The sequence below is a fragment of the Ascaphus truei genome, chromosome 8 (genome assembly GCF_040206685.1).
Source record: "Ascaphus truei isolate aAscTru1 chromosome 8, aAscTru1.hap1, whole genome shotgun sequence".
Lineage (NCBI taxonomy): Eukaryota > Metazoa > Chordata > Amphibia > Anura > Ascaphidae > Ascaphus > Ascaphus truei.
In genome coordinates, this window is record NC_134490.1 from 87,702,789 (window position 1) to 87,718,650 (window position 15,862).

At 46.2% G+C, this 15,862-nt stretch overlaps 1 protein-coding gene across 6 annotated transcripts in view; it reads left to right on the forward strand.

Moving 5' to 3' along the window:
* Positions 1 to 15,862, forward strand: part of PRKG1 (protein kinase cGMP-dependent 1) — a 1,423,135-nt gene that overhangs the window by 1,338,962 nt on the left and 68,311 nt on the right. For all 6 annotated transcript variants that reach the window (XM_075612928.1, XM_075612930.1, XM_075612925.1 and 3 more), the window contains exon 10: positions 13,954 to 14,050. In XM_075612928.1, the coding sequence (XP_075469043.1) occupies positions 13,954 to 14,050 (97 nt within the window). The remainder of the gene's footprint in view (positions 1 to 13,953; positions 14,051 to 15,862) is intronic.

Sequence of the window (15,862 nt, forward strand, 5' to 3'; positions counted from 1 at the left end):
TATATATATATATATATACTAGCTGAGAGTCCCGGCGTTGCCCGTGAGTTAAATTTCCCGCTAGGAAAGGAGGGGGAGAGGGGGGGAAAGGGGGGGGAGAGGGGGGGGAAAGGGGGGGGAGAGGGGGGAAAAGGGGGGGGGAGAGGGGGGAAAAAGAGGGAGGGGAGGGGGGGGGACAGTGGACAGGAGGAGGGGAGGGGGGGGACAGTGGACGGAGGGGGGGACAGTGGATGGGGGGGGGGGCAGTGGATGGGGGGGACAGTGGACGGGCGGGACAGTGGACGGGGGGACAGTGGACGGGCAGGGGCTGTGGATGGGGGAGGACAGTGGACGGGGGGGACAGTGGACGGGGGGGACAGTGGACGGGGGGGACAGTGGACAGGAGGGGGACGGGACAGTGGACAGGAGGGGGACGGGACAGTGGACAGGAGGGGGGGGTGACAGTGGACAGGAGGGGGGGTGACAGTGGACAGGAGGGGGGTGACAGTGGACAGGAGGGGGGTGACAGTGGACAGGAGGGGGGGTGACAGTGGACAGGAGGGGGGGTGACAGTTTACACTGATGAAGTCTCGCTTGAGACGAAATGCATAGAGATTGCTGTGGAGCCTACTGTCCAGATTTTATTTGCACTCATCTACATTATTGCACTCCTGCTGCTTTGCTAGCATTTTGCTACCAGCCATTCAGACATTCAAGTTCCTGTTTACACTGTGAACTCTCCCCGGCTGAAACCTCGCTGACATCATCGAGTTCACGCGAGACTCTATTCAGTGTATGCTCTGTGTAGCACCGGAGAGAGGGGAAGGCGGCGTCCCTCGTGGCTCTCGGTCCCTGCCAGGACCTAGAGGGGCTATTGTGGCAAGACACACCGCGGACATCACACCGAAGTCCTCCTCCTTGGGTTCCTGCATCTGAACGGGCTGAGTTGTACTCAAAAACGCATTTTTTTCAGCTTTGTTTGTGAGTGTGCATAAATTTATTGTTATACAATTTTACGCTATGAGTGCGCCTGTTTTTTCTGTGTTTTTATTTATATATATATATATATATATATATATATATATATATATATATATATATATATATATATATACTAGCTGAGAGACCCGGCGTTGCCCGTGAGTTAAATTTCCCGCTAGGAAAGGGGGGGAGGGGGGAGTGAGGGGGGGGAAAGGGGGGGGGGGAAAGGGGGGGAGGGGGGGAAAAGGGGGGGGAGAGGGGAAAAAGAGGGAGGGGAGGGGGAGACAGTGGACAGGAGGAGGGGAGGGGGGGACAGTGGACGGAGGGGGGGACAGTGGATGGGGGGGGGACAGTGGATGGGGGGGACAGTGGACGGGGGGGGCAGTGGACGGGGGGACAGTGGACGGGCAGGGGCTGTGGATGGGGGAGGACAGTGGACGGGGGGGACAGTGGATGGGGGGGACAGTGGACAGGGGGGACAGTGGACAGGAGGGGGACGGGACAGTGGACAGGAGGGGGACGGGACAGTGGACAGGAGGGGGGGGGTGACAGTGGACAGGAGGGGGGGTGACAGTGGACAGGAGGGGGGTGACAGTGGACAGGAGGGGGGGTGACAGTGGACAGGAGGGGGGGTGACAGTTTACAGGAGGGGGGGTGACAGTGGACAGGATGGGGGGTGACAGTTTACAGGAGGGGGGGGTGACAGTAGACAGGAGGGGGGGTGACAGTGGACAGGAGGGGGGTGACAGTGGACAGGAGGGGGGTGACAGTGGACAGGAGGGGGGGTGACAGTGGACAGTAGGGCGGGTGACAGTGGACAGTAGGGCGGGTGACTGTGGACAGGAGGGGGGGTGACAGTGGACAGGAGGGGGGGTGACAGTGGACAGGAGGGGGGTGACAGTGGACAGGAGGGGGGTGACAGTGGACAGCAGGGGGGGTGACAGTGGACAGGAGGGGGTGACAGTGGACAGGAGGGGGGGGACGGGACAGTGGACAGGAGGGGGATGGGACAGTGGACAGGAGGGGGATGGGACAGTGGACAGGAGGGGGGGTGACAGTGGACAGGAGGGGGGGTGACAGTAGACAGGAGGGGGGTGAGAGTGGACAGGAGGGGGGGTGACAGTGGACAGGAGGGGGGGTGACAGTGGACAGGAGGGGGGTGAGAGTGGACAGGAGGGGGGTAGACAGTGGACAGGAGGGGGGGACAGTGGACAGGAGGGGGGGTGGGTTGCTTAAAATTTGTGCGTCCCTCCTCTCCACTCCCCCTGTATGTTTCTTTCCTCCCCCCTCTCTCTCCGCTCCGCCCCTCCCCCCGTAGCTCCGGCCCCCACCATACAGTGTCTGACACACACATAGTGACACACACACACACACAGTGTCCTACACACACAGTGACACACACACACACACACACACACACACACACACACACACACACACACACACACACACACTGACACACACACACACACACAGTGACACACACACACACACAGTGACACACACACACACATGTGACCTCTCCTTCCGGCCGCCACCATCTTAGTTACTCCGCGAGGGAGGAAGGGGGTCCTTCCGGGCGCCGCCATCTTAGGTGCCGCGTGGCAGCTCAGGCTGCCCGCCCACTGCCTGTCCGGCCGTCGGGGAGGGGGGGGAGGTGAGTGGCGCACGGGGGAGGTGAGTGGAGCACGGGGGAGGTGAGTGGAGCACGGGGGAGGTGAGTGAAGCACGGGGGAGGTGAGTGGAGCACGGGGGAGGTGAGTGGAGCATGGGGGAGGTGAGTGGAGCACACCGGGGAGGGGGGGAGGTGAGTGGAGCACACCGGGGAGGGGGGGAGGTGAGTGGAGCATACCGGGGAGGGGGGGAGGTGAGTGGAGCACACCGGGGAGGGGGGAAGGTGAGTGAAGCACACCGGGGAGGGGGGGGAGGTGAGTGGAGCACACCGGGGAGGGGGGGAGGTGAGTGGAGCACACCGGGGAGGGGGGGAGGTGAGTGGAGTGCACGGGGGTGAGTGGAGCACGGGGGAGGTTAGTGGAACACACCGGGGAGGGGGGGAGGTGAGTGGAGCACACCAGGGAGGGGGGGAGGTGAGTGGAGCACAGGGGAGGTGAGTGGAGCACAGGGGAGGTGAGTGGAGCACACCGAGGAGGGGGGGAGGTGAGTGGAGCACACCGGGGAGAGGGGGAGGTGAGTGGAGCACACCGGGGAGGGGGGGAGGTGAGTGGAGCACACCGGGGAGGTGGGGAGGTGAGTGGAGCACACCGGGGAGGTGGGGAGGTGAGTGGAGCACACCAGGGAGGGGGGAGGTGAGTGGAGCACACCGGGGAGGGGGGGAGGTGATTGGAGCACACCAGGGAGGGGGGAGGTGAGTGGAGGGAGGTGAGTGGAGTGCTGGTGGGGTGAGGGAGGTGAGTGTGATGGGGGAAGGGAGGTGAGTGTGATGGGGGGGGGAGAGGACAGAGAGGTGAAGGCTGCAGGTGAGGTGTGTTGGGGCCGGAGGGTAAGGGAGCGGGAGATGAGCCTCCAGGACCGGCGGGTAAGACAGCGGGAGGTGTGTGTGTGTGTGTGTGGTCACTCCGCCTCAGGCCAATGCAATTAGAGGTGTGCGGGGGCGGGCAGGCCAAGGGACCAATGACACAGGACACAGGAAGATGCAGACAGGCATACAGTGCTTTCACTAATATATAATAAGATTATAGGCGTATGTAACAATTACAGAACAGATTAAATATACATAGGAGTCATCCTCATCATAAGGACTGAAGCATCACTGTTTTACATCGTTAAGTTGCAAAACAAATATTTGAAATCTGCCATATTGAAACATGTTTTGGGAGGGGTAGGTGGGGGGGGGAGTTCACACCTGACAGGGCAGACTTTACTCTTAGAACTCGTTCCTTGGGTGGGGAACCATCTGTAGCAGTGTCATCACTCAGACTGTAGATGCACACCCACTCGCCAGAGGACACATCACTTCCTTCTTCAGGAGTATGTCCTTGTCTGTTAGTCGCGTTTGCTTTATCCAGCACAGCGATCCTGGTTTTGTTTTCTGCCTGGGTTTACATGTTTTCTTCTACTGCACCCCATACGCGCTGCATCCCACTTCTAGATCTACTTTGGCATGACGGCTTAATGGTAGGGTTGGCCAAAGGGTTAAACTAAATGACCCTTTTTCAAGAGAATATATAAGTATTTTACTGTGTATTTTTGTCATATTGGATGTAGCATTGGGCTTCTCTGTCGTTTGTTGTATACATATGCCACGCTCAATAGCTCTTCTTTTTGACACTTATATATAGTACATATATATATTTTGTGGGGGCTCAGGGGTTCCCAAAAAGAGCTTGCTGGGGTTTTGTGTGTTTTGTATCAAAATCTCCTTGTGGAAAGCCCCATAATGCTTTCTGCTGTTATTAGAGTTCTCTGTTTAACATCTCTAGGTGGAAAGTCCTCAGACACTTTTTGCTGCGTTAGGGCACGCTTATAGTGCCGGCTACGGTGACGCGACCAATGATGTCACCCTTCGCCGTCGCCACTATCAAGAGTTATATTTTAGTTTTAAACGACGTCGCTGGCGACAAGGCCAGTGATGTCACAAAGCGGGCAGGCAGCGCTCTCTGATTGGTTTAGAGACAGTCACATGTGGCGACTGTCTCTAAAAAAATCAAATTTACCCATCTTCAAAATTTTTGGTCGTGATGTCGCTTCGTGTCCGTCGCACTTACTATAGGAGCTTGCGACGGAATCAATGGATTTGTTTTGGAGCGATGTCGCAACGCCATTGCCAGGCACTATAAGCGCAACCTTAGAGATATATTTCTGCTCACAAAGTATGGCTACTACAGTCCCTATTGCTCAGCACTATCAGATTCCCGGCGGGGTCATTTTTGTGAAATTAAATGGAAACTCTTCTTCATGCAGTGTGTATTGATCTCAGCCAACTTGAGTGAGAGCTAGAATCTCTGACAAAATGTCCAGTTTGTGGAGTACCGTATCTCCTGTCTGCGAATTCATCTGATAATCAGTCTACAGTGGGTATCCTATCTGGAGAGAAATCGGAGGCGGACGTCTCCACCCAAATGTGGCTGTTCCAGATGCTGGTGGTGCCCTTGCCGAAGCACTGCCCGAGCCGTGGTGGCTCTACGTTCAGCTGATAATGGTGTTCCTTTTCCGCATGACCTGCCGGGACGGGTGATGCACTGGATGTCATTGTCATGGAGGAATTTGATGAAGAGGTGACCCAATTGGATTACTCACCTGATTCTGATGGAGAGGATCGTCCTTCTGGAATTTCTGCGGAATAAGGGAGCCCGCAGATGGATTCTCTACACCAGACCGCTACAGTCCTGAGCTGGTGCCTCCAATGTCTTCATATTTCACGGCGATGGAAAAAGTCAGTCAGAGAGAGGATTTCGGGAAGCTGCTGTTTGACTGGGGGTCCCCATCTCCTGCAGAGTCTAAAGGGTTTGGACGAGATTGAGGGGTGCCTCTTTCCACACTCACAACCGTAGATACTTCATCTTGTCATCGGATGGGACCATTCAGTTTAGCTGCTCACTTCGTGCCTTGTCAGCCTTTTCCGCCAAAACTCTACCTTTCTGCAAAACCCTCTGCAGGGTCACTTCCAGCCACCGTAGACATTCAGATAATCTCTCTCTATCCTGCTGGCACATCCAACTAGGAGAGCTATGTCGAGTGATGACACCCCATCTCCCATTTTTCCCATAGGCCAAATATATCTTTGGGTACCATGCAGGATCAATAATTCCACAACACATACAAAATACTGATACATTCATATTGCATCACTTTTTCTTTTATCTGTACGCTTCCCCACATTTTCACTCTAGCCAGCATCCTGTCGGCATTGTCTACTGCTTCTGCGATTCCTGTTCAAAATACTTTATCTATATCTGGACTTTCCCAGGTACACCAATCTTGCAAAATGGACGCACTCATCTTGATTAGAATTCTACCAATAGCAGCCAGGGGTGCTGTTGAATATTTATCTCCACGTGGCATCGAGAGCCTTCTCTAGTACAAAATGGCGGCACGTGTCAAAGCCCAAACTATGTCTTGTTGTCTGGTAATTTACTGAAGCTAAGGGAGGGTTAGCGTTTTATCATTAATATGGAGGGGAAAAAAATCCCATTGATGCCTCCAATGTAACCCCTTTATTTCCACAGTCTATATGTGCTGTGGAGGGGTCTGAGTCCTTCCTCTCTTAGTACTTCATTGGACCCCTTGAATAAAACCAAACAAGACTTGTGTATATATTTACTATTGCTTTATGGCCCCCATGGCAAATTTTACTTGACGGCCCTTACGCTACTAATATATATATATAGTTGCAACACACAATAAACAAGGACAGTGTCCTATGTGGAAGCCACTTAGGCCAATATTATTGCTAGCACTGCATGGGAGCTCTTATCTCACTTATTGGCGTGTAGTAGCTTTGCAGTCTTGTTAAGGGTTAAACATTTGTGAGGTGCGTGTGTAATTTGTAAAGGGTACTCAAGTTGCAGGAAAAAAGCCTCCCGGCTGTCTGTAATCCGGTCGGTCGCTCTTTAACAGCCTGAAAATCTTTTACTGTGGACTCTTCTCCTCATAACGCACTTCTCTATGTGTGAAGATGTGCTTCTGCAGCTGTCTTTCACTTTCTATCTCCTAGGCTAGCAGTCTCCTATAAGTCTCCTCTTTCATCATCAGTGAGTGCATGGCTGTCTCTTTAGCCCCTCTCACTGTCAACTGGGCTGTCTCTCTGTGTGCCTCTCAGACTGGCACTCCCTATCTCTGTGTCTGGTTTCAAACTGTCAGTTGGACTCCCTTCGTCTCTCTCAAACTGACAGTTTGTTTCAACAGTGTATCTGGCTTTCTTACTATCCAAACCCATATCTCCTGTCATGTGTTGCCAGGCAGATCAGGTACTTATTCCTTATCAAACCATGTGATAGTAGGGGGCAGATTAATGCTGTACTGTATACATACATTTGTAGCCGGGGCTACAGAACTATTAACAGAAAAACATCAAATGTTATGTATATATGTATATCTTCATTTATATTGCGCCCACAGTATACTCGGAGCTTTGAAAAAGAGACAATACAGTACTGGAATTATAATACAATAAGTGTAATAAACAAAATCAGACAATAGGAATGAAAATCTCCTACTGTAAATTGGCCACAAATTGTGAAACTATCACTCAACTGATATTATTTGTATTTTTCCAGTTAGAATAATGCCAATCCAATGTAATTGCCACTGTGACCCGAAACCCTTAGTTTTTTCAACATTTAGATTATGTGTGGGATGAACAAAATAACACAGGTTCTTGAAATAATATATGAGGTGACAGGTGGGGGAAAAGCCTAAAAGTCAGTACCACCAAGCACTGATAGAGAACATTTAAATTGTAATGTTATTTCATTTTATGAGAACAATTGAGACCTCTATTATGTCACTGTTACCATGGCAAGCATTTAAACGAGCTAATCAATCTTTTGATGTCCAGACTATAAGCCAAAGGGTCATCAAGTATTTACATGCCAATATGAGCAGGTTTTAAACGCATACATCTTAATTAGCTGCCTGTAACACATAAAGATGGAATTAACTATACAATAGCACTGATTTAGCCAATTAGAAGCTGCAATTATACAGTGATTTTCCTTTAGAATACACGTGTAGCTGAACTAATAACCATTTTTCAGAATTGTGCATCTAAGAGAGAACAAACTGTTTTTTTCCCCCAAATAATTGTTTCCTTTGCATGTACAGTAGGTTCAATTTTTAGGAAGCTGTTGAAATATATATTATTTAATATAAATCACATAAGACGGTATTTGTTGCTTAGGATAGCAAATCAGCAGATTGCAAATCGTTCTATTTTACATAGGCGATTAATAGGGATAATTAAAAAGTAAAGACATAAATTACCTCTATAATTTTGAAGCTTTAATTGTAACATCCTTTTAAATATAGAATTTCAAATTCACCCGCTCGTGACACCTCTTGCCAGGACAATGGGACACTATGCTACGTCATGTTGTCATGATAACATGGCGTGTCGTGACACCCCGGCTCCATAAGGCGTCCCGATGTCATGACAACTTGATGCTGCGTAACATTGTGATGTCACGTAGCGTCTCGTTGTCATGGCAATGCAGCTTTATTTGACACGCTCAGGCATGTTAACGGGAGTTGCAGGTGGAGGTGCCGGGAGGCTGTCCGGAGGATACTAGGGGACGCTGCCGGTAAGAGATGATATTTTTTACATTTATCTCCGGGTTAGCCTTCAGTAGAAGGTGGTAACCCTGGTTGTGAAGCAGAACAGATTAACACATCTCCAGCTATTAGTGACTGACTAACTTACTGGGCCTGCTGTGCCTGTTAGCTAAGAGTGGTCATACAAGCTATGGAAAGAAGGTAATTAAATCAATAATAAGAACTATTCTAAAGTACCAGTTAAAAAAGAATGAAGGCAAAGATTGTGAGATACAGGTCACATATAACAACACCCATATCAACTAGTGATGTACTGAGTACCTGGAAATTACCCGGCACCCGGTGCTTTTTCAGTTACCCGGAACTTAGCCGGACCCAGCAACAGGGGGCTGGGAGCAGCACCGGGTCGGAACCGGCACCGGGTAATTTCAAAACAGCTGAAAAATACTTCGACACTTACCTGCAGCTGGCGACGGAGGGTGAGGAAGACCACTGCGGAGTGTGAGGAGGACCGTGGCGACAATGTTGTAGCAGCAGCAGACGTCCTGGTGGCGGTGACAGCAGCAGAAGGCCTTGTTCAGCTGGTGGGAGCAGCGGAACACAGCACACAGGTGATGCTGGTGGGAGCCGTGGAGCTGGTGGACAGGCAGCTCCTCCCCGGCAGTCCAATATGACACAAATAACTGTTCACAGCTGCATTGAATCTCAATCACCCCAGTGTACATCTGCGTTGCCCCAAAGGCGGATAGCCTGATGGGGCTCCCCAAGAGATGCTCCCCTCTGCACAGGACCAGCGTGCTAATAGTTAACATTTGCTTGTACTTTGTGGAACGTCAACCCCACCCCCTGGAATGTTAATGAGCCAAGAGAATACAAAGAACTGTTTGTTCACAGCTGCATTGAATCTCAACCACCCCAGTGTACATCTGCGTTGCAGCCAAAGGGTGTAAGCCGTTTGCTGCTGTTCACTTATGTTTGGTGATGTCAAAGCTGCTCTATTTCTATCTGAAACTCACAAACCCTTTATCCACTGTACCTAATTTTCCAACTTTATCTGTCCATGAAATGTCTGTGAATTCACTGTATAACCCTGTTCTTTTAATGTAACCATGTATTTTTTTTATAACTCTGTGCCCAGGACATGCTTGAAAACGAGAGGTAGCTCTCAATGTATTACTTCCTGGTAAAACATTTTTTATAAATAAAAATGTCATGATTTTTATTAGAAATGAAAGTAGATTCTGTTTTCAAGTACAAAGTTTGCCTGAAGCTCGTGTAGATACACCTTTCATGGGTTAGTGTCACTACAGGTAAATTTCACAACTGGTACAATGCAAAATGTACATTTCTTCAAACTGACAATATTGGCACTTCAATTGCAAACAGGTGCAAATATTGCAACCGGCTTTCATGACATCACATCAGATTAGATATATACAATGGCAGTTCTCAGTATCTCAGGCCTTTGCTGTGTGCTTGGCGTGAATAAGCAGATAGGAAAAAGGTAGGCGCCTTGGAACTATAAAAACAAGAGGTGCTTTTTTGACATACGGTGCATCTGGACACAACTCGTGGCAAACAATAGTATACTGCACTTAATCCTGGCAATTCTCACTTCTATTCTGGGGAGTTACATAACTTGAAGTCCCATAATAAAGGATATAGTGGGGACTGCTTGCAGGGAGGCTATGATGCAGTGAGATCATGCTAGATGGGTGGTTCTATATGACTACGGGCTGCAGTGTTAGCAACTCGTGGGGACAGTGGTGGTCAGGCTGAGGCAGGGCTAACTCTAGGAGACCAGAACAAGTGGCATCCCACTCCCACAACTTAAGGTCCCGTTCCTTTAACAGGTGCTATCTTAAAAGGGCACATTGCTAACTGAAAACAACAAACAGTGACAGAGCACATCTTAATACCCATGACTATACACACAAACCTATTTACAGGACTCACAGTGAGGACTCTAGATAGCACACTGAAGAACCTGCTCCTTGAACATAAGGGGCGGCAATATACACCCTTACATTGTCACCATACACCACATGATGGGGAGATGAGTGGTGTAACCTGAGGGAGCCCACACAGTTAACCCCTTAAGGCATTTAACCCCTTACAGAACTATAGTAGTAGTCCCCAAAGAAGAGGATACATACATTTACATTACACATAGTGTTTTCTTGAGATAACTATTGCTGTCTGATTACTATGATACATACAGATGCAGACACCAGTATTAAATCACTTGCCTTGGAAAATTTGGGGCAACCTCCCAATAAACTGCAACATTTCTGTGAGATTTCCGCAGCCAGACTAATGGCCCATCGGATTAACACAGCGTTGGGTCCCTGCAGACCCATTCAAACTGAATGGAACTATAGGGACCCCTGCTGTGTTAATCCGATGGGCCATTAGTAATCTCACAGAAATGTTGAGGCATTTACTGTGAGATACCTTAGTTTTTACCCAGGCAAGTGATCGGATACTGGTGGCTGCATCTGTACTTACAGTACCTCCAGTGTGTAAGACACTGCATCTCTTGCATTAAAGCATACAGTACATTAAAGGAGCAATTCTGCATAGGGTCTTTTATTTTATTTTTGGTATAGTTGGGAAGCAGGGGGTATCCGGAGCTGAATTTTGTCAAATTCATCTCCAAGAAGCCCCTGCTTCCCGTGATACTTATTTCCATAGGTCCTGCCAGTAGCGTGCCTGGCTGGGTGAACACTATGGAGGTTATAGTCCCCCGTATACAGTAGGAAACTGCAACATCATCCATCACGGTTTCCTATTGGTTTGCGAAATGCGGGAAATGTAAACCTCCATAAAGAACTAGCAGCACCTACATAGGTAAGTATTTCGGGAAGCCCCCGAGGATGCTGATGATTCTGTGAAATGCATTGAGATAACTCATAGCGTGACACTCGTGGAGCACCATCCACAATCACTGGAGGCCATTTTGGAACTCCGTCAGGTGTAGAGAAGGAGGAGGAGATGAGGTGTGTTTGCTGCAGTATACTTACTGATCGGGAAACGAGAGTGAAGGATATCGTCCGCAGGCTCCAGTGATCTTTCCAGGTCTCCTTTAGTGTGGAGGTGGAGGAGTGGTGACACAAGTGCCAGTTGGAAGAACGGAGGTTACCTGCCCAGAGTGGGGTGTGAGTGTGCCCTTATGACACTCAAGGCGCTTATATATGGGGGAATGTGTAAGTGATATTCATTTCCCCCTCCCTGGTTAGTTATATTTTGTGTAGTAAATGGTTTTATGCTATGTTGTGTATTTTATTCCTTTCATTTGAGGAGCGATCCATTTGAAAATGATAGGAACGATATGCTGAACTCTAACTCTAAAAATACCAAACGGTATATGTGAGTGGGTCTCATGACAGGACACCTGTTATCAATGCATTCACATTTGCACAACAATTAGATATATGAGCACTCCAGTCAGTTTGCACTTGATTTATTACAAATAAGTCTACTTAAAAATGGATCAGAGACCTTGTTATATAATAGCTGCAACTGCGGAATTATTAAATATGCTCCATAAATTCCCTGTAATATACACATTATAAGTTGCACTCCAAGCACTTTATTGGGTCTTTTTCTGGTGTAAAAGTGGAGTATTGTTTGCACTTTTCATTTTGTTTGTTGTTCAAGTATCTTGGGAACCACAGGGTTCTTGGAGATGAAAGTAACTTGGTTCAGCTCTGGAGGCCACCCTGCACCCCTCCTAAGGGATTTTTTATTTTTAATTAAAACATGGATTACTGATTTAAACTGTTACAAAAGTATGGGAATTCAGACAGAATATGACACTATTTTGTGGCAGAGTGAGTGACCAATTTTGTAGATTACCCATTGACTTACGGTACATACTGTACCTCCTAAAATACTTTTCTGAACAACACATTGAAACATACCTGTGAACACACCTGATATACCTGGTAAATGTGCCAATTTAAATCATTTGAATGTGCTTTACGTATTCAATTCGCTTATTTCCCATGTATGTGAGGTGTGTTCACAGGTGCGTCTCTATGTGTTGTACAGAGAAGTGTTTAGGAGGAATGCAAGTCAATGAGTATTCTACAAAATGGGTCTCTCACTCTTTCTCTGCAGACGTTAAGCAGTAAGTCTAAAGGGAAATTATAAAATGTGTTTTGAACCATGAACTCATGGCCTATCTAGCAGCTAAAGAATTAAAGGATGCATTAATTAAAGATGTTTTTTCTTGAGAAACATATATATATATATATATATATATATATATATATTTATATATATATATATATATATATATGTTTCTCAAGAAAAAAAATATACATATATGTGTGTGTGTGTGTTGCAAACGGAAATTACTGAAGTGTTGGCTTCTGTTTTTGTGATCAGTACAAAGAGCTGTGATGCTTCTTGAGTCCATTTAATTAGTGACACTGTGGAACAAAATCAGAAAGTAGAGCCAGGTTAAGAGGGCGCAAAACCTTTCCTACGTGTACTGTAGCTTGTTCGTGTCATTCACATGGTGAGTGCTCAGGCGGGGTTCTGGTGTATGGTTCAGACATGCAGTACATTAACAGTATTAGTATCACATTTCAGTTTGCTGGTATGCTTCATTTGTCATGCCTTTTGATTAAAAGAAATGTTCTGGGGGCTCAAAAATTATAAATATATTAAAACCCAAACCATATTATTTTGTTGTTGCTATAAATTCTACTGGTATTCTTAGTGTGCCAAATAAATATTTTGACAAACAGATGCATGAAGCCATTCAATGTAAAATGTTAACTGCATATTGATAAGGCATACGAGTTAATAAAACTAGTCAATTAAAAAGTGATGAAGGAAAATGTGTGTACAATCTCCACATTCTTTCCATGGTATCCATTCTATGTAACATATGTTGACACTTCTCATGATGCTCTTCCCATATGTCAAATAATGTATTGCTGAAGGGCAAAGGGTAAGTCTTTTAATGATGATAATACGTTCACGTCTTTTAAGGCAAACACATAGCACCATCATGGCCCAAGTAAGTGGGAAGAGTCAGTTCATCATAGCTTTACTAAAAATATCACAGTACTCATCAGGATATTTTAAGAGTTTCCTTTTCACTAGTGTGGGAGCAGTTACTCTATTGCAGACACACGAGTGTCTGGTTTGTATGCTGCTTAATGCTTGTTTAGAGCTTCATGAGTTAGCTACTGCACACCGATCTCTGAGAAAGCCAATAGCATAGCGGGCACTGAAACCAAAGCTTCTTCCAAACAGGGATACACTTGCAAAAATAGAAGTTTCAAAGAATAATAAGATGATTCTGGACTCATTTAAATCAGATGTGTGCATCATCATTCAAGCTTTGTTATTATCTCATGAAAACTGTATGTTATATTTCATCCAAGACTGAACTCTTATATTATAATTAGCCATCAATAGGATCATCTGAAAGTGTTAGCACAACTGCTAAAAGGGGACTACACGTGCTCCGAGGAAGACTATTAGAATCTGCCAACATGTAACACTTCAATGATAACTGGAAATATTATGAGAATGCGAATTATTTGCAATTAATGGGACCTGGAGAATGTCTTGAATATGCAGGCAAAGAAATAAATGAAAACTGATGGGATATTGCAGTGCTTGGACCGAACAAAAACATTGATCCTACTTGGAAATGATGCCGAGCCTTTCTGGTCCAATTAGAGGCAGTTCTCATGTTTGTACTTCTAAAAAGTTTCCCTTTTTTTGCATCAAAAAATACAGATATGAAGCTGAGGCTGCATTCTTCAGCAATCTCAAACTGTCGGATTTCAACATCATTGACACACTTGGAGTTGGAGGATTTGGAAGAGTTGAATTGGTAAGTCTATACTCTTCTTGTATCCCATATCGTCTGTATAGTCAATGGAAAGTGAATTGTAACAAAGTATTATGCAGGAACACTGTTATTGTGTATTAATGTTTCACTGAATAAGACTGGAAAGAATGGGTAGAATGATCGGAATTATAACTCGTATTAAAATACAGATGTCATACAATGTGAATTTCTGCCTAGATCCTTGAAGTACTTCATGCTCAGCTTGAAAATGTAACCAATTCCAAAAATAAATGCACCCCAGCACATACTGATTATCAGCGTCATCCCACCAAAACATATTTTTGCATTCTGACAATCTTATTTTATTTAGCACCATAGTACAAAATAATGAGAACTGACCAATAACAGAAGGGGATTTTTGAAGAGCTACAAATGTATCTCTCAGCCAGTATTTTTTGTTGTTGTTGCATTATTAAGATTTGATATATTGGTATTTTATATTGTGGTGTAACACTGCTGTAACTCAACTTCCAAAATATACGTTACATGCAAAACATGCTTGTAAAAGCAAAACAACTGCCAGTGCCTCATTTCCTAATTCAATAATATATATTTTTCAACTGTAATAAATGAAAGATGTTTCATTAGCATATTTTATAGGCTGAGTGTAAGAAGAACAGATGTTTAGTTTTTAGATTAATCTTACATGTCAATGACAATAGATCTGTAGACACAGAAACACTGAAAATGTAGTAGCCGAAATGGAAATATGGAAAATATAATTGAGTAACAGGGCCTAGTACAAATTATAGTTGCATGTTACATTTGAATTGCTTTATTTTAAAATTTGTTCTAAAGTGAAGATCCAAGCAGAATGAAAAGAACCCAGTGCAGGACACATCACCACTATTTTGTTTTGAGTGGGGGTGGATTTAGGATTTTTCAGTGTCAGTAGAGCAATTATTACATTTTTTGTGATCTGTGTAGTAGTTTAATACAGTATGGGTCTCTAAGTTATTTCTGGTATGCAATGCAGTTTGACTATGCTTGGAACTCTTCTAAACTATGTAGACTATTGTAAACAGAGATACTGTCACTAAGACAATAGGGCCCAGACTCACTAAATGCTATTAGGCAATTTAAAGTAACATTAACCTCAGTTGATGTAATGTTAATGATAAGGGTGTACTTACAAAGGAAAGTATTATAATGTAAACTTATGTTAACATCACATTGAAAACCTAGTGTTAAAAAGAACGAAGTTCTAGCGTTGTCTGGTGTTGCCGGGTCTGGGTTGGAGAGAGAGGGTTAATAGGTATACTTACAGGTCCTGGGATTGGAGAGAGTAGAATCATAGAAGTCCGTTAGCCGTCGTCTGGGATTATAGATGGTAGAATAGTCCAGGTCCGTTTGTCGTGATCAGGGGTTGGAGAAGTCGCCATAGTCGAGGGTAAGCTGAGGTCAATATCCAGAGGGGTTCACTTGCAAACCGGGTCGGTACACAAGAGGTTAATCTGAAAGACAAGACTGGAACAAGGCAAGGCACAACTGTAGGAAGCAGTGAGGCTATACCGAATTATGCTGAGCACTGACAGCAGGAACAGGGTATATGTAGGCAGACAGAACCAATGGAGCAGGGGGTGGAGCGGAGGCGCGGCTGCAGCGGAAGCTGGGATAGGCTGCAGGAGAGAAGAAGCACATATGATGCTTAACACGCAGCTGGGGATTGTTGCACGTCGTCACGTGCACGTGCGGTGCATCCGGAGGGGCGGAGCCACGCTCCGTGGCAGGGGCTGAAGAGCTGCGGGTGTGCGCGCTCTGTAATCAGAGCGGGGTTGCGCGTATGGGTGGAGA